Here is a 26,428-nt window from a genome sequence, read left to right as displayed (position 1 = left end):
TTTTGAAAATGTTCTTTCTTTTAGCTTCTGGGATTCTTATAGGACACGAAAGAGACAGCTAATTATCAAAAACCCACAAAAGAGTTGTTACCAATTTTTAATTTTTTTAGAAGTATAAGTTTCAATAACAGTTGACAAGTCAAACTTTGTTAAACTAGATTTTGAATATTATTCCCAGTTTTCAGAAATATTGAGGGGATCCCGAACGTCTAGTGACAGATAGATGCTCCCTTAGCAAAAGAACTAATTTCTAGGATATTTTACATTTTGATGATCATCATGAATTTTCATACGCCGTGCTAGCTAGAAACCCAACTCTCTTTTTTTTTTTGAGTGGGCTAGAAATCCAACTTGAAGCTCCTGTTTTGCATTGGCTGAATCTTCACCCATCCACATGGGCTGGCTGATACTTTGGTTGAGTTTCCTGCACCGTATATGGATTGGGCTGAGATCTGGCCCATCCAAATACACCCAAGCAATCTGCACTGTGTTCTGTGTTTCGATTTGGTTTGGCTGTGGAGGACCGGATCCGAGGTTGAGATGAGAGACCAAAGGGTTCGAAAGACTACCAGGACTCTGTTTTTTGGGCTGTAAAACTAGACGGGCCGAATGCACGAAATCGAAGCAATCTCTCCAGCTTGAGCGCCAGTACTTCTCGATCTATCTACTTTTCTTGGTCGTCGCGCCGAGCCAGACAGCCTCACGCCCTCACCGCCGGCGTTGGCAGATTGGTCGGCCTCATGGACGACGACGACGTTTCCTGTTCCTGGTGTCTCTGCTGCATTGTGAAATCCTGCTTCGGCTGCCTCGGCGGCTGCTGCCTCTGTGCCGCAGACTTCGCCTGCAGCATCTGCGGCTTGTTCATCGCGGTGGTGCTCATCTGCGTGCTCGTCCCGGCCTTCGGCGTCGTCCGCCCCGTCCGCGCCACCGTGAAGGACGCGTCGGTGTCGCGCCTCGCCCTCGCCGGCGCCAACGGCACGGCGCTCGCGTACGATCTGTCCTTCACCGTCGCCCTGCGCAACCGCAACTGGGCCATGCACGCCGAGCACGCCGCGCCGCTCGACGCCAAGCTCCTGTTCGCGGGGCGGCACTTGGCAGGCGAGCGGCTGGCGGACGCCGGCAGGAGCATGGACCCGAAATACACGGAAGAGTTCCCCATGCGGGCGGCGTCGCCGCTGCGGGGACTAGAGATGGGCGGCGACGCGGCGGCGGGATTCGCGAGGGAGAGCGTCGCCGGCGTGGTCGAGTTGGAGCTGCGGCTCACCGGGGCGTTCAAGTACTGGCCGGTGCACGCAGGCGGGAGCAAGAGGCTGGACGTGACGTGCCCGCTTAGGGTGCCGGTGGAGCTAGCGCCGGCCACGCCGGGGCCGCACTTCATGTCCACGGCGTTCGACAAAGCCATCATCACGTGCTATTAGATAGTTGGATGAATACCGCAAGCTTCTTCTCTAGGACGTCCCCTTAGTATTTTTAGGCAGGTATATACAGGTACCAAGAAGTACAGTACATGTACATGGTTTTCCTTTGATGAACATTATGTGTGCAACAGTATGAGAAATTTCAAAATCAAAATGATATAAGGTAGTTTTTGCAAATTTTCCCTTTATTCATATACAAGCGTTCAAACATGTAAAATGATGGCCAATATAATACGTAGTAAGTAACTAAGCCGGCCTTATTCATGGATCATATCTTCTATATATGCGTGGTAAAACCCTCCTGTATAATTATTTTTACAGTAGCGATGCTGTCGATGGATCTCCTGATCTCCTCAAGGGCATAACACGATGTCGTAGTTGGCGCCCTGCGGGCAGTTGAAGGTGCTGGTCTGGTCGTCCTTGGCGTAGCTGTAGGCGTCCGGGCACAGCCCCTTGAAGAACCTGGAGTAGTCGGTCGGCGGGCACTTGTCCGTGTACGGGCCCCGGCAGCAGTAGGTGTCGCCGCCGAACTTCTCGCACGCGCTGGCGCATCCCCCCGGCACCTTGAGCTCGGCGAGGCAGCGCGCGTTGACGTCGGCGGCGCAGCTGGGGCCCCTGCCGCCTCACTGGAAGGACATGGGCACGTTGAAGCCGTCGACGAGGGAGACGTCGATGTAGTCCGGGTCGCCCAGCGTGTACTCGGCCAGCGTCGCGGGGGGCCGCCCGGACACGGTGCACTCCAGCGCGCCGCCGCAGTCGCCCGTCTCGCACGAGCCGCGGCCGGCGCCGTCGAAGTCGCAGCCCGTGCGCGCCCACATCCGCGCGCTCGACGTGCCCGCCGGCACCTCCACGGTCCACGTCCGGCCAGGGTCCAGCCGCGCGCCGCCGCCCGGGAGCGCCGCCGGCCACAGCGTGTCCCTGCAGCGGTTGATGACGTTGAAGGTGATCGCGTCCGCCGTGCTGGCCGCCGCGAGGGCGACGGCGGCGAGGAGGAGAAGAGAGGACCTCGCCGGAGACGCCATCGCTGATTCCCTAGCCGTGTCCGTGCGCACCAGCAGTCCACTCCGATGGTGCCCAGATGTGTGTGCGCGCTGTGAGCAAGTATGGAGGGGTTTGCTGGGTACTTATAGGTGCATGGCGCAGGTCGGTATCGTGCCATGGTGCGGTTGCGTGTGGAAAATTCGTAACAAAATTTCCACAAGATTATGCGTTCGTGTTTGGCATGGGGGTGGATGAGCTGTACCAAAACGTTAGGTCAGGGTCAGCAGGTGTGTATGAGTGTATCCTAAACCATACGCGTATCTCGACGACGCACAGCGGGGTGTGTAGAAATGTATGCACAGTACAGTTCTTCCGATCCAAGGCTCCAGCGGCGCGGGAGAGACCATGTCAAGGTCGGCCGGCGAGCACGGCCAGATCAACGTGTCAGGGCGGGGCGGCAGTACCGCATGGATGAAAACTTTCGGAGACGTACGCGGGCGACCAGAACATGTATGGTTCGAGTTTGTCCAGGTGACCAGGTCCATGAGCCCTTCGTACTCCTACAGGGTACGCGGGGCCGCGTGTCGCCGGCGGCGCCGCGAGACCCGGCGGGATCGAGGTGCGCGGCCGCGGAAGGTAGCCACGTACGCCGTCAAGCTTGCCGGACACCGGCTCTGCTTTCTTCTCGCAGCTGGAGAATTCCGACGGGCACATGCTGATTTCCATGCATGTGCCGATTCATTCAACGGTCAAGGAAGGGAAGCGAGCGAGACTGCAAGTCTGCCACTGCAAGAGAAGGCCGCGAACGTGCATGTAGTGTCTAGGAGAGAGACGAAGAGACCCGGGCTTTAAGGCTGCCCATATGGGCCGAGACCTATTTGCTTGCATAGCTGCGGCCCAAAAAAACTTGGCCCAACAAGATCACATATGCAACTCCGCTCATTTTTTCGTACACACTAAGATCCATTTTTTGTTCTTATTTAATTTTTCACCTTCACCTCAACAAAACTATCCGTGCCCATGTGTAGTGTAGGTTATATGTCGCAAATGCGATGGGAACAAGTCTTGACGCACTCACTACATAAAGGTCCGAATAAAGCCTTTTCTTTTCTTATGGAACATTTCTTTCGCCACTGGAACCATCAAACAAATTTTGGGATGGGCAACAAATTGAATTTCAGACGAACATAATACGATGGATAGTATTTCCCATGGCTTGCCCTCGTTTTTTTCACGAACGCCATCTCTAGGGCCTCTCCATGAGGCCGAATTCACTACTGAGTACTGAGTGAAGAATGGGCCTGGGCCATGAGGGAAAAGAGAGAGAAAACCGGCCCACGACCCCGCGCGGAAGGGTGTCTCCGATCATCCTCCTTCGGCGCCTTCAATTAGGAACGGGAAACACACATCTCTAAAGACCTAATTGCGGTGAGATTTTCGAGCAAAGAATGGGCCACGTCGCCTCTTATTCTGGTCTGTCCGATCTCAAGCTGCACATGCTTCAGCCGTTGATCTGGCCCCAGCTTCTCGACCCTTCACGAGAGCAGCAGATGCTTTCGCGCGTGCAGCCTGCATTTGCTCGTCTCCACCTGTATTAAAGTACCCTGCTTCGCCAACAGATGCTGGGAAAGATCGTCAATTCCTTGCTTCGTTAGCAACACTTGGCCGAGCGGCGCGCTTGCCTCATCCGTCGGCAGCGACGACCCAAAGCTCCGCAGAAGAGGCCAAGGCCGAGATGGCCACGCGCCCACGCTGCGGGACCAGCACTCTCGGCTGCGGACCGCTCACGAGGCGTCCAAGAACGCGGCTCCGACAGCGCGCCCGCCGCCACGCAGGCCGCGCCCGTCCGGCTCCTCGGCTCCGCGCTGCGCCTCAAGGTGTGCCTGGCCTCCATAGACCGCCGCCCGCCCGCCCGCCCCCGCAGCCGCCGTCCAGGCCGCGGTGGGTTCCGTGGCCGCAGGCACCAATGGCGGAGTCAGGAATTTGCGGCTGGGTATGCCAAATATAAAAAAAACCGAAGCAAAAAAATCGAAGTTATACACAATATAATAAACGATTAAGTTATACCGGCCATAACAAATCCATAATAATAACAAGTGGCGGCCTCCTTCGTGCTGGTGCTGGGGCGTTGGCACTAGGGCGGCGAGGCGGCTGCGGTTTGCCACTGTCGGAGTTGCCGTTGCCGAGATGGGGAGGTCGGGAGGTGGGAGACGAACTGCCGGACGCCGGTCTGGGGATAGGCCAAGGGCCAAGGGCCGAGAGCCGAGGGTCGGAGGCGCATTGGGGGCGGATATGAAGCCAGGGGGACGGGGGCGAGCCTCAAGCAGAGAGAGAGCGATTCTTTTGTATTTTGGGCTTTTTTGTTGGACTTTGTTGAAATGGGACCATAAGTTTGTATATAATACTCCCTCCGTCCCAAAATAAGTGTAGTTTTTGGCTTTCAAATGTTGTCCCACAAATAGTGTAGTTTGAGCTTGTCATAAGATCCATCTAATTAAAACGCAATACCAAGTATCAAAAAAGCATTGCATAGAAAAACGTAGTGCCAATCAAATATTTAGTATATATTATTTTTCTAGTTCCAATGTGTATGCATGCATTGAGGATATGAAAAACCAAATAAATAACACGGTTTTCTATCACAATTGGTAGAAGTAATTAGGGGTAACAAAATCATTTCATTGAATGAGTAATGTGTCTGAAATTTTCTAAAACTACACTCTTTGTAAGACGGAAGGAGTAGTATATATCTATGAATACATACTAGTATTTCCCCCTAAATCTTAGGTATGACTAGGCATACAGGGGCATACCCCATGCGCCGCCACTGGCATGCACGACCTCATTGGCCATTGGGGACGACGTCCATGCCCTTCGGCGTCAGGTCTCCGCGCGAGCAACGTGAGGAGACGGCCGGCGGTACCTCGCCATCTCCGGGGATGCGCTCACCGAGGAGCAGCTGAACGCCTCCTCGCCAACGACGACGATTCCGACGCGGCTCTGCTGTCCGCCCCGGCGGCGTTGCGGATGAGCCGGAGGAGGCGATGAGAGAGATGGCGGTCGCCGCCCACGGCCAGGTCGAGGCGGTTCGGTGGCGACGAGCGCCGGCTCCCCGCGGCGGCGGCACGGATGTCGGCCGGGTCGGTGCTGGCGGGACAGCCCGCCCGTGGACCCCGCGAAGTTGGGCTGCGCGTCCTGCGGGCCGCGCAGGCACGTCGCTTTGGCCTTGGCGGAGTTGAAGCTGTCGAGCCAGACGCGGACCTTGGTGCCCGGCTATTCCCACTCAAGGGATTACATTACCGGCGATACAGCATTTATCAGTGAGCTCCGGTAACAATAATCGATTAAAAATTGGTGAAAAATCGCCAAAACCGATCGGTAAAAGATCCAAATTCAAAAAAACGAAAATCGACAATTTATCGTCGATAATCGATGCAAACCGAACGATTTATCGCTTCGCCTACTAAAAATATATTTTGGCAGTGGGAAAAATATAAAAATTTGATAGCATTTAATTTTTTAAGTTATGTATTGTATTATATTAGATAAATTACACATATATGCACAATTTTGCATATGGAATTGCCTAAGAAATAAACATGTTTACATATTTTGCCCATAAAATTGCATAAAGCACATGAATTTGCACATGTATACAAACCACGAAATGCATAGTCCATATAAACAAACGAGTGCATAGTCCATACAAATTTCATAGTTCACATAAACAAAAGAGTGCATAGTTCATACAAACCTTATAGTGCATATAAAACAAGAGTACATAGTGTATACAAGCCATATACAAACTAGCAAGCACATAGTCCATACATGAAGTCATTCGGTATATCAATTTAATCATTCTTCGGTCTCTTCTTGCTGGTACGTGTGATATCTATAATAATATTCCTAAATATTGAAATGAACTCAAATAAGAGGGAAACACATAATGATAAAATTGTAATATAGGTACATACATACCTGTAATTCACCAATCTGACCATATTTTTGGGTCTTCATGAAAGCTGTCCTAAAGTAAGGGTCATCCCATACAAAAGAAGCGGACCTGAACTGAAAATCATCCGATACAAATCGATAATCAATGATTTACCTCGATTATCGACACCACGATCACAGCTCCCTCGCTCCCAGCTGCAGCATCATCGATTTTTTTAAATTGTTGCTTTCAAAGAGTATTGCTTTCAACATGTGACAATACTCTGGAATCAAGAGAAGGTCTATTTTTTTATAAAAATAAGTTCTCCACTTTTTATGAATTTTTTTAAATTTTTGAATTTTTTATTGAAATCCATCGAAATTCCAGTCGATTTATATTTTCAGCTAGCATCGCTAATAATAAATTTCATCGATAATCGAGCGGTTTTGTATTCCATGTTCCCACTTGCCCCACTTCCGACGCCGCACGCCGTGTTCCTGATATGGCGGCGGTAGTGCAGGCATAGGACGCACCGCTGGATGACATCGAGCCGCACATTGCGGCGGCCGCGGGCGACGGGGCGGCGGAGGCGGAGCTACGGGAGGCGCAGAGGCTGCAGGCCGAGGCGAGCGCGGAGCCCCAGCTCTGACTCCTGCGGCGAAGTACCGCTACACCATCCCTTTCCCTGTCATCAGCTATCATCGGCGCGGCATGCTAGGAAGTCTGTTAGCAGCCTTGCCATCTTGTACATGTATAAATGTACCACTGATCAATGCAATGAGTGTGGATTGAGTCCTACCGTGTTTCACGCTCGAGTGACAATCCTCAACAATCAACACCAATCTCAATCTCCATGATGTCAAAAAAATCTCAATCTCCATGAGTACTTTCCACGGATGTTGATTGATTTTTGCCCTTTTTTTTACCTTTTTTGTACAAGGATTTACCTTTTTTTTAAAAAAAATGTCTGTAATTTATTTTCTTAATATGTCCTTCTCCATGTACTTTAATTTGACTATCTAATTCTCTATGTTCAAGAATTTTACATTCATAAAGGAAACCAAGTAAACAAGATATTTTTAATTTAGCCAACTTTATTAACATAACCTCAAATCCTAATGGAGATGCACTTTCCCCAGGCACATGTTTTGAGAAAACTAGCAAAAAGAAATTATATATTCGTAAGTTGAAAAAAGGTGGATGTTTTGCTGTAAATAGCCCCTAGAGGCGATCAATTCCCACCTTTTCATTCTCAGATGAGTGACTATGCTTATCTTATCAGTTCATAACTCATCAATTTTACTACTGTTTCATCTCTCTCTCTTTGGTCATCAAATACTAAAATCATGTTTTCTCTTAAAAAATTGACCACTCAACTTCACCTTGCATTTTATTTCAAATTTTTTTAATAATCTTGTGGATGCTACAAAAGTAATCTTAAAAAGTGCAACAGAAGATCTCTCTGAATTGTATATTCCATGAAAAGGTGGCCAGACTGGCCCAATTCATTAGGGCGCGGCAAGGCCGCGCCAGAGTTTCTAGTTACTTCATGCTAATCACGTGTTCTCGGTAGGCACAGACGGTGTGCTGCCATGCCACCGCGCACAACAAAACATCTCGATTCTCTATGGAGGGCTTAAGAGCAACTCCAACAGGGCACTAAACTCACATTTTAATCATTTTGCTCAAATTTTCATCTCCAGCAGGACCTCTATTTGGGTAACTAAAATAAAGAGATGACTAAATTTTCTCTCTCACCCCCTCAATTTGGTTATCCTCTATTTAGGCTACCAAAATTAAGGCACATCATTTTTTAATCTATTTAGTCGATGCTGCTGGAGTAGACATTATATTTTGAGTGATTAAATTTGAAAAGTGGGTGACTAAAATGAATTTTAGTCACTCAAATTTAGTCACTCCATTAAAGTTGCTCTAAGACAAATACTATAACATATTCATACGCTAAGATGATACTAGTACTACACTACTACTACTGTACAAAGATCAGAGAGCCTATACCAATCACAAGTCACAAGCACCCCCCGGAAAGCAACATGTCTCTGAAGCCCTCAGGACCTCTAGAACCCGTTCATCTCCAGAAGATACGTGCGCCTCTTCATCAGTGCCTTCACAGCAAACCTCAGGGGCCCATCGAACGCGCCGGACACAAAAGCATCAGCTTCCTTCCGATCGCCACGGCCGCCGCCGCCGCTCCCGTCGCCGGCGGGCTTGATGACGAGCAAGGTCGCGCCCAGCAGCGCCGAGCCGCCAGGGAGCTCCAGGCACGGCGCGTACCTCAGCTTGATGTTGCACGCGGGGACCTGCGTCCTGTTGGAGCACGCCGAGGCCGCCACCGGGCGCTCCCTGAAATCCCTCAGCTGCTCCGCCCCCATGCGCAGCGCGCCCTGCCCGTCGGCGTCCGCCAGGACCAGGCTTCTCAGCGTCGGGTGCTCCTCGACGATCGACCGGAGGAGGTAGTGCCTCGTCGAAGCGGCGATCAGGCAGCTGATGGTCCACACCACACGGAGCTTCAGCCCGCCGTTGGTGTAGAAGGATTCGGGCATGGTTCCACTGTCATCCGGAGACGGCTCGTGATCGGCGCCGCCGGCGTCGCGGCTGACAAGGGTGCCGCCCAGGATCACGCAACTCTGAAGCGTGCTGCTGTACTCCGCCCGCCACTTCAGCAGAACCCCCTCCTCGACGCCGACGTCCCCAGATGGCAGCTCCACGCGAAGGTTGCGAACATGGGAGAAGCTCCTCAGCACCTGCGCAGGCGAATGCTGGGTGAACAGTGGCCGCCCGGCGCCGTTTGGGTTGCCGCCCATGTCATGGAAGGGCTTGGTGATCGCGAACAGCATCAGCTTGAACAAATGTGAGAGGATGTTCTGGGGCTTGGGCGACGACAGGTTCAGAGCAGCTTCGGAGTCTCCATCCACAGTCAGGACGCGGTCGATCTTGACGCAGACGTCGTGCACAAGGGGAACCAGGCCACTGAACCGCTTGGACACCGCGGAGCAGCGCCCGAGCGAACGCATGTCCTCGAGCTTGTTCAGGATCAGCAGCACGAGTGAATCCGGCAGGCAGTCGAACCGGTCAAACTCCTGGACCGGGTCAGCGTGGATTCGAGCCTTGGTATGCATTGCCCGATTCAAAAGTCGACCCTGCTTGCTTCTTCGACTGACTGAAGAACTCTGAAACAGCTAAGAACGAGCTGAATCTTTCTTCAGGTCTTCGAAACTGGTCTGAACTAGCGAAATCTTCAGGTCTTCTAATTCAATCTGTTTCCTGAAACAAACGAATCAACACTACAGTAAACAACTAACTCGACAGGGGAGAGCGAGCTTAACTGCACAGAGTAACATGCATCACACAAATTTGATGCATAACACGAAACGAACTGAACTAAGCAAAGCAGCATCATATCAGAAGCTGAAAAATTATATCATTAAAATCGCCAGGCAGTGTACTAGTACTTCTAAACAGTAAACAATGCTTAGAAACGACCACAGGCCATCAAACTGGAGAGAGAATTAACTATGACTCGGCACATGAGTCAAACTAATCCAAGAAGAAGACAGGCAGTACCTCAAAGTTCACCACGAGCGCGGCTACGGACACCTCGAGAGTCCGAAGTAATGGCCCTGATCCAAGAACCCGGTCCTGTCGCCGGAGCCCAGCCGGATCCAGCCCCGCAGAGCCGGTAACCGCAGGCACGCCGGAGACCACCCCGGCAACGGCCAAGAAATCGGCGCCTTCGGGCTCCGAAACCGTCTGAAAGCTCAGCTTCGACGCCCAGCGATCTGAGATGACGCTGCGATTCGGGAGACCGGGCGACGAATTCGCGCGAGAGGAGGGGGAGGAACGGAGCTGCGGGGAAATTTTTTTTCGCTCTTGGGTTTCCGCCGGGACGACGGTTTCTCTAGTTTAGTGCGAGGAGAAGCGTGCCGGCCGGCCGCTCGCCGCGGCTTTAATACCGGCGGAGGAGTGGTAGGATTCTCGGAGGAGGTAAAGCGCGGGCCCCGCCACGGCGAGGTGATTCGTTGGTGCTCCTCCGCGACGGCGTGGCGGCCCCGTGACGACGTTACGGGGATAGGGGAAAGTTGGGAAGAACGGAACCCGGTGCGGTGACCGGGTTAGTCACGCGCGCGCGGCAGATGGCCAATTTTCCTATTTGTTTTGTGCACCCAATCCTTTTTTTATTTTAAATTAAAAAATCTTCTGGAGGGCCCTGTACGACAATTCACAATATTTACAGTCCTACGAAAATCGTCATGATGTAAAGCTACGCAAATCGTTTTATCCTTTTTTACGATTTTCAAAGTATACTTGCCCTACAATATTCAGGCAATTTCCTTTGCATTTTCCAGTCTTACTCGCATTAATCATGTTTTTAGTTAACATTTTCCCATGCAGAGTGCTAGTACAACTACACTGTAGCGAGATATAATTAAGGATAAGTTGGTCATTTCGTCTTCCTTCTTAATTAAAACATGTACTGTATCGTGAGTTGGACTATATATTTATTTAGACTTGAAAACACGAGGACTCTGACGTTAACAGCGAATGATCGTGAGTTAAAGTACTCCAGCTCACATCATCACGGTTGAGACCTGGACAAAATCGCAGCAATAACCATGAGTCCGAGCGCCAGGAATGGCCACAGCCACCAAGCAATCGACAAGAGCTCCTCACATAGCCATGCTTTGCTGTACGTGACGACGCGCGATGTCTCGCTAAAGGATACATAATCCTTTTTACCATGCCGTGCCACAGGATTTGCGTATATGGTAGTATCTGAAGAATCCGTAGCCATGCTTTGCTCCGACACCCTAGTTATAGAGTCACCACCGCAATTGGAGTCTGAAGAGTAAAAGCACACGATCACTGTTTTATAGACAGGAAAATAACTGCTCCGACGTTAACAGCCAATGACCGTGATTTTAAAAATCCTAGCTCCCATCACCACGGATGAGACCTGGAAAAATTCGCCGCAACAACCACGAGTCAGAGCGCCAGGAGGGAATGGCCGGAGCAGCGAGAAGATCAACGGGGTTCCTCAAAAATCCACGGTAGGTTTGTCTCTTTCCTGTACGTGACCACGCATGATGTTGTTGCTGCTGCTCAAGAGAATACTCCAATCCCCAGCCGTGCTATCCGATTGGGGCGTCGCGGTCAGATAGCTTTTGCCCAGGCGCCTGGTAGAGTCGAGGTCGGCAGATGCCCGTGACGACTGACGAGGAACCACGCCCGGGAGCAAGTGAACCACCACTCGGCGGCGCGGCGGCGCCGAGGCTATCTCCTTCCGCGTCCAAGGGCCGTCGCGTCAGTCACCCGCGCTAGAACGAAGCCGACGGCGGCAGCAAGCCGGAGAAGCAGGCGGCGTTTCTCCGGCCCGGGACTGGCAGGGCGCGGCGGGCAGGAGATGCTCCCCCTCTCCTTCCCGTCCAGACAGCGCCAACTGCCGAAGCCGTGGCGCCGCAACTCTGGTGGCTCCCGGCGTCCCCGTACCGTGCGGTCCTGACCCTTGCCGGCGGGGCCGGACGCAGCGCCACACGCGAAACCAGCGGAGCGACAAGCACGTTTGGGTTCGTGTTCGAGCGAAGATGCAAGCTGGGCAATCATAGAGGCCCGTAAGGATCCAGGCGAGCAGTCCCATCGGCGGACAATCTGGCTGTAGCTCGGATTAGGGTCATCGGCGCAATGATCTCGTGCCGCGCTCGGTCACTCCCCGTCGCGCGCGGTCCCGCCAGCCATCCGACCGGCGTCCAGATCAGAATCGTTAGGCTCCTGGGCTTGGCGCTCATGCCGGCCGCCGCGAGCGAACACGCCGGAAAAGGATCGACCCTGAATTCCAGATCCGCCCGCCCGGCACGGTGGCCCGGCGATGATCGCCGAACACGACCGCTGTTACCAGGTTTCTTTATCCCGATATTCACTGAATTTCCAATATCTCCCTTTCTATCTCTAGGGCCCGATAAAATTGAATATCGGTCAAAATTTTCTAATTATTCTGCTTCTACACATATGGATCAAATTCATTCACGCGACAATTCCACACTCGTAGTGTTTTATTCTTATTTTTATATGTGAACAAGTGATGTTTAATAGCTTAGAAATAGTTTCAAGCCAAATTCTATGAATTTTTTAAAACCAATTTGAAATTTTTTTAATTTGATCCGATGTTTCCGGTATATTCTATTTATTATCTTATTTATTCATGACCCCCGATAATTTTTTATTTCCAATAATGAAAATCTATAACACTGCCTGCCCGTCCGGCCCCGCTCTCGCTCGCCGCGCATGCTGCGGCGCCGCCCCGGCCCTATTCCGAACGCAACCGCGTGGGGCACGGCCGGGTGGTGATCCGAGGCCAGGCGCGCCAGGATTGCTCGGATGGCGCCGCCTCGCCCGCCTACAGCGAATCTAATCAGGACGCCTCGCCCGTCTCGCGCCACACGCTGACAAGGTGGACGCGCCGCGAACAGCCAAGCCCGGTACGGGAGCTCGCTTATCCGAACTGATCTATCTGCTTTTTTGTTTGCTTCGATGCCAATTACGCTCCGCGTCAGCCTGTTGACCGTGTTGGGATAATGATGCACGGTGTATGGACTATGGAGTGGAGTGTGGAACTACCCGGAGCGCTCCATCAGTTTCTGACGACGGGATGACTAGACCGTTGGCAGCTCGTTACCACCGCTCGCTAGTTAACATAGGTCTAGTCTTTTTTTCCCTTCTTTTTCTCGTGTCTGGGCCGTTGAGTCTTGTTAAATCTTTGCTAGTCGAAGTTTCCACGCGGGAGGCCATATCTCGTGTCGTTGTGATTCGGCCCAGCATCTGCTTCGAGTTCATGGAGGCGCACCACTGTCGTCTCAGAGTTCAGCGTACAAGTTCTCTTCCAAAAAAGAAAGGGGGAAAAAATACTATGCTACTGTAGCAAAGATCGCAATATTTCACCATCAGCCGGCCACGACGTGGGCGACACTATTATCAGTTGCCCGGATATTACGGCAATTAACTGACCAGCAGGCAGTCTGGCCTGGCACATGCCACTGTACTACACTGATTTGTCGAGATGCGCCTTTGAAAATTTTCGGAATTTTACATGAAAGAAAAATGTTTTCACTGTTTCAGCGTTTACCTAGCAGGTCTACCTGATCGTTTGGCCACGCTCAGCTCTGAACTCCGTCTTCTTCCGGAAACTCCGGTTTTTTGTCTCATACGTTGGTTGTGCCTCTGCACTGAATATGCTTGTCGATCACACACTTGGGGTCAGGTGCAGTAGCGGACAATGTTCAAGTTTGTCAGTGACAAGGTCACCGTGAAGCGTGAATCCATGAGAGGTTACATCAGAGTATGCTCAGATGCAGTACGTAGCAAGACTAAGGGGGTGTTTAGATTGAGGGACTTCAAAAAAGTCCTAGGGACTTTTTAGTATTTAGAAGTATTAAATAAATATTAATTATAAAACTAACTGCAGAACTCTGGGGCTAAACTGCGAGACGAATCTAATGATGTATCTTAATCTATGATTAGCGAATGGTTACTGTAGCATCACTGTAGCCAATCATCGATTAATTAGGCTCATTAGATTCGTCTCGCGAAAAAACACTCAGCTGTCAAAAAACATTTATAAACAGATTTTATTTAATAATATAAAATAGTAAGATTTCTTTTGATGTGATAGGGACTTTTGGAAAAAGTCCTGGAGCCAAACAGGCCCTAAGAGAGCTCCCATCCCTCCTCGGCAAGGCCAACTCGGGCTGCCGAAGCGCAGCGAGCGCTTGGCAAACCATCCTTTGGCCAGCGCCGCTTCCTTCAAGCGCGCGAAGGTGATGCTGATGCGCCGCTTTAGTGTCATCCCAGAGGTGGCCGCGCCGAACTCAGACTCTAAGAAAGGCTACACGCAGTTGTACAAGGAGAAGCTCGACGCCAGCCATTTCGAGGCCATGAGAGACCTCCTGCCAGCGCTTCGCAGCTCCTCGGCCATGGGCATCACTGCTGAGTGATGTGCCGTGCTGCCGCCCATTGAGCGCATGTCGTTTGGGTTATTTTAAGTGCGAGTAGTCTGTCGAAGGTTGGCCCTATAGGGTTTTGTCACCTTCTTAGCGCTAGATTAGTGGCTCATGTGTTCCGTGAGTTCTGCGAGTTGTAAACAAACTTTTATTCTCCTCCTAATACAATGATGTGCAGTTCTCCTGCGTATTCGAGAAAAAAAATGCAGTAGGTAGGACTGCAGCAGTACACACAGGAAACAAGTTCATGCGATGCCCTGTTTTTAACAGCATTGTTAAGAGGAGCCAACCAACAACAGCTCAAACAGACAATTGCGCAGGATGCACGATATTGATATATTATGATCCGCATTACTCGAGCTAGCCAACTTTACAAACGAGGAGCAAAATATATCCCGGACAGGCCAGAAAATGCCATTCCGATGCACAGATGACAAAGCCACTTGTTACTTGCTCAGTTCAGTTCCTCCAGGACAGGAGGCGCACCTTGACGTCGCACGAGCTGGACACCACCTTGGCGTCGGCAGCGAGCCTGTCGACCGCCACGGTGCAGCGCGCCCGCGCCGGCACGGCCCACGTCTTGACCCCACCGACCTGCAGCCGCACGGGCACCTCGACGTCCACGTCGAACGGCACCGACCGGAGCCGCTCCGCCGCGGCCATCTGCCCGCGCACGCCCCGCGAGAACCGTATCCCGGACCCCTTGGCCTTCGCCACGAACACCGTCACGTTCCGGGGCCCCTGGTAGAACGCCGGCCACGCGCCGTCGGCCAGGGGCACGCCGTCGTACGACACGGAGACGCGGCTCCTGCCGCCCTCGTAGTGCACGCCGATCTTGCCGTTGGGGTTGTCGGCGCGCACGGTCGCGTCGAACCCCGGCGAGAACGCGGCCGGCGCCGCGGAGGCGTTGCCCACGCCGGCGAGGCCGGACACGGCGAGCGCCTGGACGGTGTACGACGGCCGCCTGGGCCTGAGGACCAGGTACACGACGCCGGCGGCCGCGGCGAGGAGGACGGCGAGCGCGACGGCCGCGGCGAGCAGGCACGTGCAGGCGCGGACGCAGGAGCAGCGGCTGCGGTGCTTGGCGCGGCGGGTGTAGTGCTCGAAGAGGCGCGCGTTCTCGGGCGGCGGGACGCGGAAGACCTTGTCCTTGGGCACCTGCACCACGTACGTGCCGGGCTGCGCCGCCGCCGCCGCCGGCTGCTGCTGCTGCGGGACGGGCTTCTCGAAGTGGAAGCTGTAGAGCGGGCTGGAGGATGGGTCGGAGGACGGCGCGGACACGGACTGGTTCATCTCGCCAGAGAAGTCGGAGCGGACGCCGCCGGGTGGACGCGGCCGTGCCCATTCCCGTGCATCATGGGCTGCTCCTCGAGGCGCTCGTCCGAATCAATCTGCAGAAACCGCGCGCAGGATTTTAAAAGCCGTATCGAGTATTGAACACTGATGAATGGTGTGAATCCTGTACTCCTACAATAAATACTACTTCATTATCCTCGGTGCGAATCGGATTTTTGAAAAACAAAATTGAAGCATGCCGTGTTTTTTGAGAGAATTCTGAGAGGATGCCTTGCTTTGGCTGCTTCCAAACAGAATTAGAGCCCCCAAATAGCAAAAAACTAAATCGCTCCTTATTTTGGAAAAAGGAAATGTATTAGCTCACAGTCAAGAAAACAAGGAAAACGAGAGAGCACAAAGCCCCGGACAAACCCTTCGAAATGAGCAACGGCCTACTCCCATCCCATTTCGCCCTTGGAAGATCTTTTCACATCGGAAGAGAACCGCCAGCGGCTATGGAACAAAACTGACACAACCCTCGATCCGGGATTAAAAAAAAGGAAGAAAATCCAGCACTTCGGTCGCTAGCAAAAGCACGTTCTCGCCCTGGACAAAATCTGGCGCGAGAGGCCACAAACTGCGCGCGAGAACACCCACCAGCGCTCGTCACGCGCAAACGAACGCATCGGCAAATGAATCGATCGAGAAAGGTCGAGAACGATCGGGACGCACCTTGCCTGGCTGCTAGCGATCGTCGCCGGCGATGCTTTCTTCTCGAGTTTGTCCGGCGGTGTCTTTGGGGGGCGGACTCAGCGCTCGTGACGCGTCCGGCGTCAACCCGAGAGGCCGCGGACGTACGAGGAGGTAGGGGTGTGGAGGTGGGATAGCTGGAGCTGAGCGGGGCTGAGCAGGCGCGGACGGGGGGGGGGGGGGGGGGGGGAGACGGGAGAGGCGGCAAGGGCCCCCGGCGGAGGGGGTTTTATACGGTGGCGGCGCGGGCGCGGGAGCCCAGGCGACGCCAACGGGTGGCGGCGCGTCCGGGGAAAGACGAGTTGAAGCCGTGTGCCGCGGCGCGCTGGGGGGCGCGCACGTAAGCGAACCGTGGGGCATGGCAGAGCGCGTTCACATCTCACGAGAGCCCCGCTCGTGTCCTAACCCGTGGGGCCATGGCAGCAGGCTTATCCGTTTCACGTAGGCCGAGTTTGGTTGTTCCTTGAGAAAAATTTCATCAAATTTTTTGTCATTTTGATCATTAATTAGAGATATTAAATGAAGTTTAATTACAAAACAACCTCCACAACTATGATACTGTAGCAGTACTGTAGCTAATGAAGCCTTTGACCGCATGATTTGGAGATAATTAGGCGTGATTATTGTAGCATCACTGTAACCAATCATGGTTAAATTTGTCTTATTAGATTCGTCTCGAAAAGTTATATCTATTCGTGAAAAAATTTCGCAAATAAATTTCGTTTAGTACTTTATGCATGCATTTGTGTTTTTGTGAGAAAATTCTCGTGAGGCTAACCAAACACGGCGGTAACGCGGTTCCAGCATGCAAGCAAGCCGGACGGGCAGTTAAACTGAACGGATCCCTTCACGGTCAAGGTTGGTCCAAGGTACAGGAGTAGCAACGTTGACTAGCGTTGTCGTTGGGGAGGGGGTGGATTAATAATCACCGCGTATAGATAATCCAATAAATAGGCAATAGATCTGCAAGTGAAGTTGGATGAAATACATCCCACATCAAGAGCCGGACTCTAAAAATAAAACATCACGTTCACACTATAAAATTTTATCAAAATTGACTGAAATTTGTTGAAGATGACTTAGTATGATCGGTAGCTACTCTGTGCAAAGCAGTGTGACTAGACTTACACGTGGCCCCACGTTAAGAGCCGGACCCTGAAAATAAAACCTCGCGTTCACACTATAAAATTTTATCAAAATTGATTAAAATTTGTTGGAAATGACTCAGTATGATCGACAGTTACTCTGTGCAAAGCAGTGTGGCTAGACCTATACGTGGGTCCCACGTCAAGAGTCGGACCCTAAAAATAAAACTTCGCGTTCACATTATAAATTTTTATCAAAATTGACTGAAATTTATTGGAGATGACTCAGACACTCAGTATGATCGGTAGCTACTCTGTGCAAAGCAGTGTGGCTAGACCTATACGTGGGCCCCACGTCAAGAGTCGGACCCTAAAAATAAAACCTCGCGTTCACACTATAAAATTTTATCAAAATTGGCTGAAATTTATTGTAGATGACTCAGTCTAACCGGTAGTAACTCTGTGCAAAGTAGTGTAGCTACACATACACGTGAGCCCCACGTCAAAGAGCGGAGCTACGAAATATAAGAGAATAGAAAATAACTAACTAACGGGTATTATCCATATGTACTCTATCCATATTTAAGTTGAGGTGGATAATTCATACCCTACCCAAATACAACGGGTATGAATTTAAGGGTGGTGGGTATCCAGTGACAACTTGGAACGTTGTTGCAAGCTGTAGCCTGCTCGTTGGCAACCATTTCGGGCGGCGGCGGGCGGCCAGCTGCCGCACAGCCCAGAACGCGGCTGACAGTAGTGGACCACGCAGGTTGAGGACGAAGCTGCTAGCCTGCTACACGTAACCAGGTGAGGTGATGGGCTGGCCTCTTGTGTGATCCAACAATTAACATGTTAGTCAAACATCGGGAAATGGTTGCAGTCAAATTACTCCTGCTAGGATTCAGGTCAGGGGTGCCCCAGGAATGCCCGCACCAGCAGGGGCAAGGCCCGAGTAATGCGCCCCACGCTCGCGCGGCCGCAGCCGGCGGAAGACTTCGGCACCACGTCTCGGGGTTATGCTAGTCCGCACTGCCAATCCAGAGATAAAACCAGTTTATTCTCTCAAGGCTCAAGATAATGCTCAGCAACAAAAGAATGTTTTGGTGTCGATCCTGCAAGACATTAGCACTCGTCTCACACAAGATTTAAACAAAAAAAGCTTTTGATATGTATTCTCTTCATATTGTAAAAGAAATCGTTTTGAGTTTGTTTTAAGTCAAATATTTTTAATTTTAACTATAAATATTTTTTTGAGTTGAGTTTAAAAATATAAAAGTGATATAAGTAGATTCATCTTAAAATGTAGTTTCGTAAAAGTATATATTGATTATATTTTATAAATTTGTTGTAGTGATAGCAATCCCAAGTGTTGGCATCATTGACCTCTGATTGCGCCTTGGCATCAGCACCTCTTATCTTCTCGTACTGAAGTTGCTTGCGGACTTTCTTCAAGCGTCGCCCATTCTTTGCCCCTTCCTCCTCCTAGAGCTCATTTGCTGGGACGTACTCAGAGTAAGTAAGAAACCTTTCTAGCATGGGATTAACATCCTGGAGCCAAACACGATCCGTGGACCCATCACCCTCGGCTCTTCTCTTCCTCTCCATCAGCCTCAATGTGCAGTGTTAAACCCCAAATCTCAGGGCTTTAGAGGTAGGTTGACCTTGGTTCCCGGTAGAAAATGTCGAGCTGATGGAAAGGAGAGGGAAAAAAAGCATAGCGGTGTGATTGATCTCAATTAGTAACAGAAAAAGAAGAACTGCGACTTCTAGGGTTTTACTCACAACAAAGGACCGATCGATCTCATCGATTCCACGTTGCCCAGGCAGAGGGAGAGAACCCACCGTCGCTTTACCTCCACGCAACCAGCATCGCTTGGATTGCCATTCTTTAGAAGGCCGGCGGGCACGAACGCACGGTGGCAGGTCTTCGCCGCGACTGCACTAAACGGAAAGAACAAGAAGGGTAAAGCCGGGTTGGCCGCGTCGCAGCTTGGGCCCAGTTAAGGAAGGCTGCGGTGACCGGGTGTGGTTTGGAGTGTTTTTTTTTCCTTCTTGTGAATTGTTTGCTTGGTAAAACAATGGTTTAGATGCAAAATTTAAAATTTCAAAAATGTCACATTGAATGTTGCAACATCTGTATGAAGAATTAAATGTAGACAAAATAAAAACTAATTGTACAATTTGCTTGTGAATTGCGAGATGAATCTAATGAACCTAATCAGGTCATGGTTAGACACTAAAATGCTACAGTTACACATGCTCTAATGGTATATTAATTAGGCTTAATAAATTTATCTCGTAGTTAATAGACATATTATGTAATTTATGTTATAATTAGTTCATGTTTAATACTTTAAATGTGTACCGGAATACCCGATGTGACACTTTACACCAAAACTTTACAACATCTAAACAAGGTGTTAAAATATATTTTTATAGAAAAAGTTAAAATGTTCATATTACCTTTATTTGTCTTCTTTTTTCTTTTCTTTTTCTTTCCTTCCCATTTTCTCTTATCCATTTGGCAGGCTCCATCCCCGCTCACCACACCCGTCGCTGCCTTGGCTCCTGCACACGTCTGCCGCCCACCGTCACTTTGAGCTCCTGCGGCTAGTCGTTTCCTACTGCCAACTCGTGCTCCCGCTTGTGCCTCTGTCGAGCGGCTGGCGGTGCTTACGCCATCCAAGGAGGGAAAAGCTGGCAAGCGAGGTGGAGGAGTGTGATAACCTTCCCTTTTGATGAGTTGGGATTAAACCTAAGTGGTTATAGTGGGAGATATGGAAAGAAGAAAAGAAAGGAAAGAGAAAAGAAGTCAAACTTGGTCCAAATTAGAGAAATTTGAATGTCAAACAATCTGAAAATGTCAAATAAAATATTAAGTCAAATGACATTCAAATCTTAAGTTTGAAACTCAAATTCAAATGAAAAGTTTGTATTCGAAGGGGCACGTGAAATAATGGAAATGACTGATTACCCATGCTCAACAACCCTTAATTTGAAATTTGCTTGAACAAATCAACACTTGGTCAACATGAAAAAGGTAGTACAAAGTGTGTACATTATGATGGAATTAAATTTGAATCGATTATTGAAGATTGTCCTGGACATGTTAGAAGCCTTCAAAGTTTGAAAGAAATGCTTTATCAGCCAGCACTTACAGAAATGGTCAAGTCTGCAAATTTCAGTGACGAGGGCTCAACTTTAGAACTAAATAAATTAAGATTTTATGTATAGTTGTAGGACAAAAAGAACACTACCGAGAATCTGTATGTTTGGGCTACACCAATGCGGCATTTTTTTCCCTGAAAACATTCAGCAAGGATTTCGGATTTAAATTCAAAATCAGCCAGTTTGAACGGCAAATGCTGAAACTCTGAATTTCAGCTGAACCCGACATGTTCTAACCAATTTTTGACCAAGTTAGAGGCTGCATCAGAGGTTGTGACTCAAACAACAATTGTAGAGAAATGTCGGTTCTACAACTTTGAATTTGGCCAAATTCAATGTCTGGAAATGAAATTTGGAGAAAAGGGAGACCAAACTTGCTGGTTCAGAGGCCAATCAAGAGGATTCAGAAAACTCTTTCTGCCTCGCTTCCTTCTGTTTGCTCTCTCGCTGACGGTTCTCCGGCGCAACCTTCGATGGTGCCTACCTCTGAGCAAGATTCACACATTTTCCTCTCGGGGTGCATCTGATGAGCCAGCTGGAGCAGCCGGACTCTGCTTTGTTGCTGCTTCTTTCTTGCAAAGCGGGTGACGTTGTGGGGACAGGCCGCATGGAGGAAGGGAAGGAGGTATACGACTCCTCGGACGCGTTGGCACTCCGGCGAACCGCGGCGTGTGGAGGAGGCGGCGTCGCGGCGACGCCAGGGGTGGCCGACTGGACGGTAGGCGAAATCCCGAGTCCCGATCGGGGGTGGACGGTCCAGATCGAGCGTGTGTTGCCCAGGCAGCAACTCTGGTGTCCTCGTCAGTTGTCTGGTGTCCTCGTCAGTTGTCTCACAGATGCGGGAGCCGGGTGGCGTTTTCATTTTCATTTTCATAGTTCAGAGTGTCTGTTTTGAGCAGACACTCTGAACTATGAAGGGTGTCTTTTTTGTATTTTCATAGTTCGGAGTTGAGATTAGTTATGCACTGCATATTTGCATTACAGCATCAGACATTCCTATTTTCAGTACAGGCTTATCGCTGTTGTTTATGTTGAGAGAGACGATGGATCTTTGTGCCTGCATCTTGAGACTGATGGAAGGAATCGAGGACCAACCATCTCTGGAATGTAAAGACGAATTGTTGTATTGAGCTTTTGTCTACATATTCTTCAAGATAAGTGTTGCTTCTGTCTGCATATTCTTCAAGAGAATTGTTGCATTGAGCTTCTGCCTGCCGATCGACTGTCACTTCACTGCTAATGGCATGGTGTCATTCAGACCCTTGCCAGAACGTTTCACTGAATGTTCTTGCCCATCATTTATAGTCCTTTTGATTGGCTGCTACCCAGCTCCCTGATGGACTACTACAGGACATCGAGCACTAAAACATCCCTTATTTGCAAGTCAGCTCCTCAATGCAAAGACGCAATTACCTCACTTCTTGTTTAAAAAAATCTGTTATAATCGAGCAAAATTCACATCGGCATGTAACTTAACTGTTTATTTCAGATGTTGGTGTCAGAACAACCCACATATAACTGTTTATTTTGTCCAAACGTTTTTAGCTTGCAATTAGCACCCAACACATATATCCTATTAAACTCCACACATATAACATATTTAACTATATCACACCAAGAGAACATATGTTGCCTTGATTCTTCTTCACAAAACACACATTTAGAATCTCCTTGCGACCTTGCCATTTCTTTTATCTTTAGATTATTATTTTTTTTGTTCAAATGGCATTCTAGTGTATTGGCTGCATGAAAATTTTAATCCTGTATGGCAATTAACTGTCTAGAGCACCTTAAGAGGTAAAATATGCATATATTCTAATGCAATGAAAAAAATACCAGATTTTCCTCATTTCGATCAAGGATGGCAAATCCTTTTCACTTGATAAAGCAAAAGTAGACCATCTGGTTCCATTTTGCAAACCTTCATCCGGCCATCTTATAAAGGTAATACGCCAAGATTTTTATACATTTCAGTCACAGAGAAGTTTGAATAGCAAAGGCCAAGAGCAGAATTTATCATGGACCTCTGCACAATAAATGGTAGTAATTTCATTAAGGTAGCCCAAAGGAGGTTAGAAACATCAACTTGGCAGATTGATACCCAATAAAAGATTGCATAGAAGAAAGCGGTTACTTTACTAAAAATTCTGAATCTTTTCACAGTATCGTTGGTGTGTTACTCCAAGCACCAACATGAGCTTGAAAATTATGAATATTTTCTTCATTTAATCTGTAAGCTAGTATCAAAAGGATGGGTGGGTGTTTTTGTGACGGAACCGCCAAATTAAAATTCTAATTAAGCGTAATGGCTGTCATTTGAACACATCAGATACATTCGCTTAATGGCTTAATTTGACGATCCTTTCTCAATCCACGGCCTGATCGAAACGACACCGGTAGTCCCACGCGAAGGCGGGCGCAGATGGTACAAGCACGACAAAATACTTGAAAATATAACAACTTGACACAAAGGTAATACATAACTTTTTACAAACCCAGTGAAAATACCATAGTTTTATAATCCGAGTTCAAATACACCATGACTTACATAATTTACAAAGATTACATAATGTTCAAACTTTACAATAGCGAAACAAGTTCAAAGAAAAGAACCTTCAACTAAACTAACTCCCTGGTCCAGGTCCAACACAACCGCTCAGACCAGTTCCCAACACCGGACAGACCGGTGCCCCTCGGCCAACACTAACCACCGGTCAGACCGGTCCACGGACCGATCAGACCAGTCCACACAAGACAGAGGGCTGCACACTCAGCCCTCGAGGGTGCAACCCGGCTAACTCCTAGCCTAGGGGTCTAGATCCACCACTTCCCACCCCTCTGTATCTCTGCGGATAAACTTGGCACAGCAGGGGCAGAAATCAACGTCCGAATGCCCTGAAATAAAAAAAAATACAAAAATGTGGTGGTAACAAACCCCGAGCAACTAATACTCAGCAAGACTTACCCGACCAGTGGGTATAACTTAGCCCACATATTTAGACATGCAAGACTTTCTGGCTGATGGTTAATTTTGCAGAAAAAGCTTCTAAAATGAGTCCTTATTTTCCCCCCATTTTTAGCTCCAAATTCTATATGCTAAAATCATCAACTAGTATTTGCACCTGCTAAGCAATCGTAACAAGCATAGAGTAATAATTCATGATAATCATTTCCAATCATCACTTAAATTCCATATAGCATTACTACGATGCGGTGCTGCGATCAAGGTGCTCATATCCAAGAGCGGCTGACGGCGAATCGATCCGCTTTAACCTTGCAAGGTGAACCTAACCAACACGGCACGCATATGCCCCGTCGGACCACACGCACCAACCATTCCCCTCCCCGCCTCGAACTACAGGAACCAACCCAACGATATATGGTCAGCCGAGCTCAACGTGAGACCACCAAAAGTAAACATATGCATCCCCAATTCTCCGCGGCTACTCGACCACCCCAGAAGTTGGGTGCGGGTTCCTGTACTTTCGAAGCAAGGCAGTACTCGGCTTACCAGTTTTGACTACCTCCTACTCTCGGCATGCGGCTAGTACAATTCAAACTCGATCACAGGGCCAGACAACGAACGGTCCTTGACCGACATAGACGGGGCTAGCCTTTCCCCGTCCGGTCTCCAATTTCTTTTCCTTCTCCAATCTATTCCAATATTCTATATACTCAAAATAACGAGATATCCTATATCTCGCGAGTGACCAGAAATCACTCGGCTTCTACCGAGATCTTATTAAGTATAGCATTTCTATCATCCTATACATACTAGTATAACTCTAGGGAACTTAGGGATCATGCACTAGAGTTCCAAACAATTCCTAAACCTAATTCACAAGTAATAGAAACATATATAGGTGTCATAAATTTGAAATAATAGGGCATGCACCGGGGCTTGCCTTCGGGTTGCTGCTGGGTACTGGGGTGAATTGGGCCTTGGGCTGGGTTCTCACGCCTCTCCTCCTGTTGGGCCTGCTCCAGCGGCTCCGGTGGCTCCGCAACCACCTCGTACACGACCTCCTCGGCTGCGGTTTCTACACTTATGCAATTGTCATGAGAAATGCATAAATGGGTTGCAACCTTAAAATAGCCAACGACTAGATGCAACTTCTAGTAATTTACATAAAAATTGCACTCCCTGGCCCAAAACATTCCCAAAAAATCCGGAGTATCCGGACAAATACCCGGAGTATCCGGACTCCCAAGTTCGGAGTTTCCGGGCCTATACCCGGAGTTTTCCCCGGAGTGTTCCAAGTCCGGAGTATCCGGGCTTATACCCGGAGTCTCCGAGCTTCACACCATTTTCGCCCCAAAAACTGAAATATTGATTTTGGCAAAACCAACCCACAAAATTTGAAACCCTTTCAGGCCCTAATAGAATGGTTCATAGGGAGATGATTGACCCAAAAGAAATCAATTTAAACACCCTAGATCGATCAATCTCTTTTTGCCCTAGCTCTTAGTACCTTGAGCAAGCTCTCCTTGCAAGAAAACTAAAAAAACGAAGCCACCCCATGGTGGAATACTTGGAGAAGATGATCCCCACGCTGATTTGAGCTTCCTTGGTCTTGGGATTGATTTGGGATGAGGATTTTTTTGAGTTCTAAAGTTTGGGGAGAGAGAGGGCTCTTGAGGGAGTGAGAGAGAGAGAGAGTAACGAGAGAGAGTGAGAGTGAGCTGTGAGAGAGATGAGTTAATTTTTATGGTTGTGGTGCCTAGATGGAAAAACTTAGATGACTTAGTGATGAGGACATGACCAATATGCATATGACCAAGGCCCAAGCAAAGATAGAGTTCAAAGCCCACTCCACATTGAAGTCCGATTTATTCGCGAGTCCGGTTCGGACTGCAGGAGCAGACCTCACGAAAACGGACGCCCAGGCCCCATACGGGCTCCGTTTTGGGTGTTCTATATATCGTTGGAAAGCTAAGGAGATAAGCTTTCCAACCCAACTGATCCCATATCAAAATACGCTCGGAGTCGACGGGAATCGTCGAAACAACATGACGACCAGAATCTGCCTGGATGCAGCGATGCCAGTTTTTGGGCCCGAAGGCCTTGTACTCCCTAGGGTTGCCCGGCCACCCCCTTGGCCGCCCCCCTAGCCTCTCTCTTCTATATACACAGCAGCCGCCATTAGGTTACTTGGGTTTTGCTTAGATTCATTCTGTCAAGAACAGTTGTCGCCGTTCATCGGTTTGTGAAACCCCAACTTGTGAGATTAATCAATCATCTGCAGAGTCACTCTATTTTGAGCTGCGTTTCTTTCGAGTTCTTGCTTGTGTTCTTCGTTGCGCTTGCAGGGATTAGCCTTCTTGGCGAGGTCAACCGGGTTGTGACACGGTTGATAACCAGAGGAGTTGTGGTGCTAAGATTGCTGGATTCGGGTTTTAGGATCTGAAGCCGGATCGGTGTGTCTCACTCCGCCTACAACGAGAGTTATCCAGAATCTGACGGAAGATCGGGAACCCACGTCCCCATTACTTAGAAACTCCATGTCTGGAGTATTCGGGCAGGGTGTTACAGTTTTTTTGAGTAAAATATCTTGCCTTGTGGGAACGCTACACTTTGGTTGCCGAAGAAGCTATGACTTTTATGACACCACTTAAAGTAGTTTTCTGTAACAAAGGTCAGAATGGTGTAGACATGGGAACTACACTGCGGTGGATGTGTAGTGTATTAAGGTTCAGATAAGAATACTGAAATGAGGCCCTGACCAAATAGGTGAATGTGCAAGCTTAGTGAATATGTGCAGTGTCCTTCTGGACAATGCAGATTTGCTATACCTCCTCAAA

General features: G+C 49.4%; 2 protein-coding genes and 1 pseudogene across 3 annotated transcripts; all 3 read right to left on the bottom strand.

The window, feature by feature from the left end:
* Positions 1-1,553: 1,553 nt before the first annotated feature.
* LOC120708429 (thaumatin-like protein) lies at positions 1,554-2,511 on the bottom strand. Its single transcript, XM_039993668.1, has one exon. It carries the CDS (start codon positions 2,438-2,440, stop codon positions 2,042-2,044), a length of 399 nt encoding a protein of 132 aa, XP_039849602.1. The 5' UTR covers positions 2,441-2,511; the 3' UTR covers positions 1,554-2,041.
* Positions 2,512-8,204: 5,693 nt separating this feature from the next.
* Positions 8,205-10,317, bottom strand: LOC120708427 (F-box protein At5g46170-like). Of its 2 annotated transcripts, none has more exons than XM_039993667.1 (2): positions 9,919-10,317; positions 8,205-9,611 (listed from the first exon to the last, which is right to left on the bottom strand). In XM_039993667.1, exon 2 carries the CDS (start codon positions 9,471-9,473, stop codon positions 8,412-8,414), a length of 1,062 nt encoding a protein of 353 aa, XP_039849601.1. In that variant the 5' UTR covers positions 9,474-9,611; positions 9,919-10,317; the 3' UTR covers positions 8,205-8,411. The 2 variants fall into 2 exon arrangements, with proteins under 2 accessions (XP_039849601.1, XP_039849600.1); XM_039993666.1 differs by having other exon boundaries at positions 8,205-9,618; positions 9,919-10,306.
* A 4,263-nt stretch (positions 10,318-14,580) lies between these two features.
* LOC120708426 lies at positions 14,581-15,736 on the bottom strand (annotated as a pseudogene).
* Positions 15,737-26,428: the final 10,692 nt, after the last annotated feature.

The sequence above is a fragment of the Panicum virgatum genome, chromosome 5K (genome assembly GCF_016808335.1).
Source record: "Panicum virgatum strain AP13 chromosome 5K, P.virgatum_v5, whole genome shotgun sequence".
Taxonomy (NCBI): Eukaryota; Viridiplantae; Streptophyta; class Magnoliopsida; order Poales; family Poaceae; genus Panicum; species Panicum virgatum.
The sequence above is the reverse complement of the archived record's forward strand: the minus strand, read 5'-3'. Positions and strand labels throughout refer to the sequence as shown.

Bases quoted from the DNA above. Each gene is read 5' to 3' on its own strand.
- LOC120708429 (XM_039993668.1), bottom strand. From the start codon at position 2,440: ATGGCGTCTCCGGCGAGGTCCTCTCTTCTCCTCCTCGCCGCCGTCGCC.
- LOC120708427 (XM_039993667.1), bottom strand. From the start codon at position 9,473: ATGCATACCAAGGCTCGAATCCACGCTGACCCGGTCCAGGAGTTTGAC.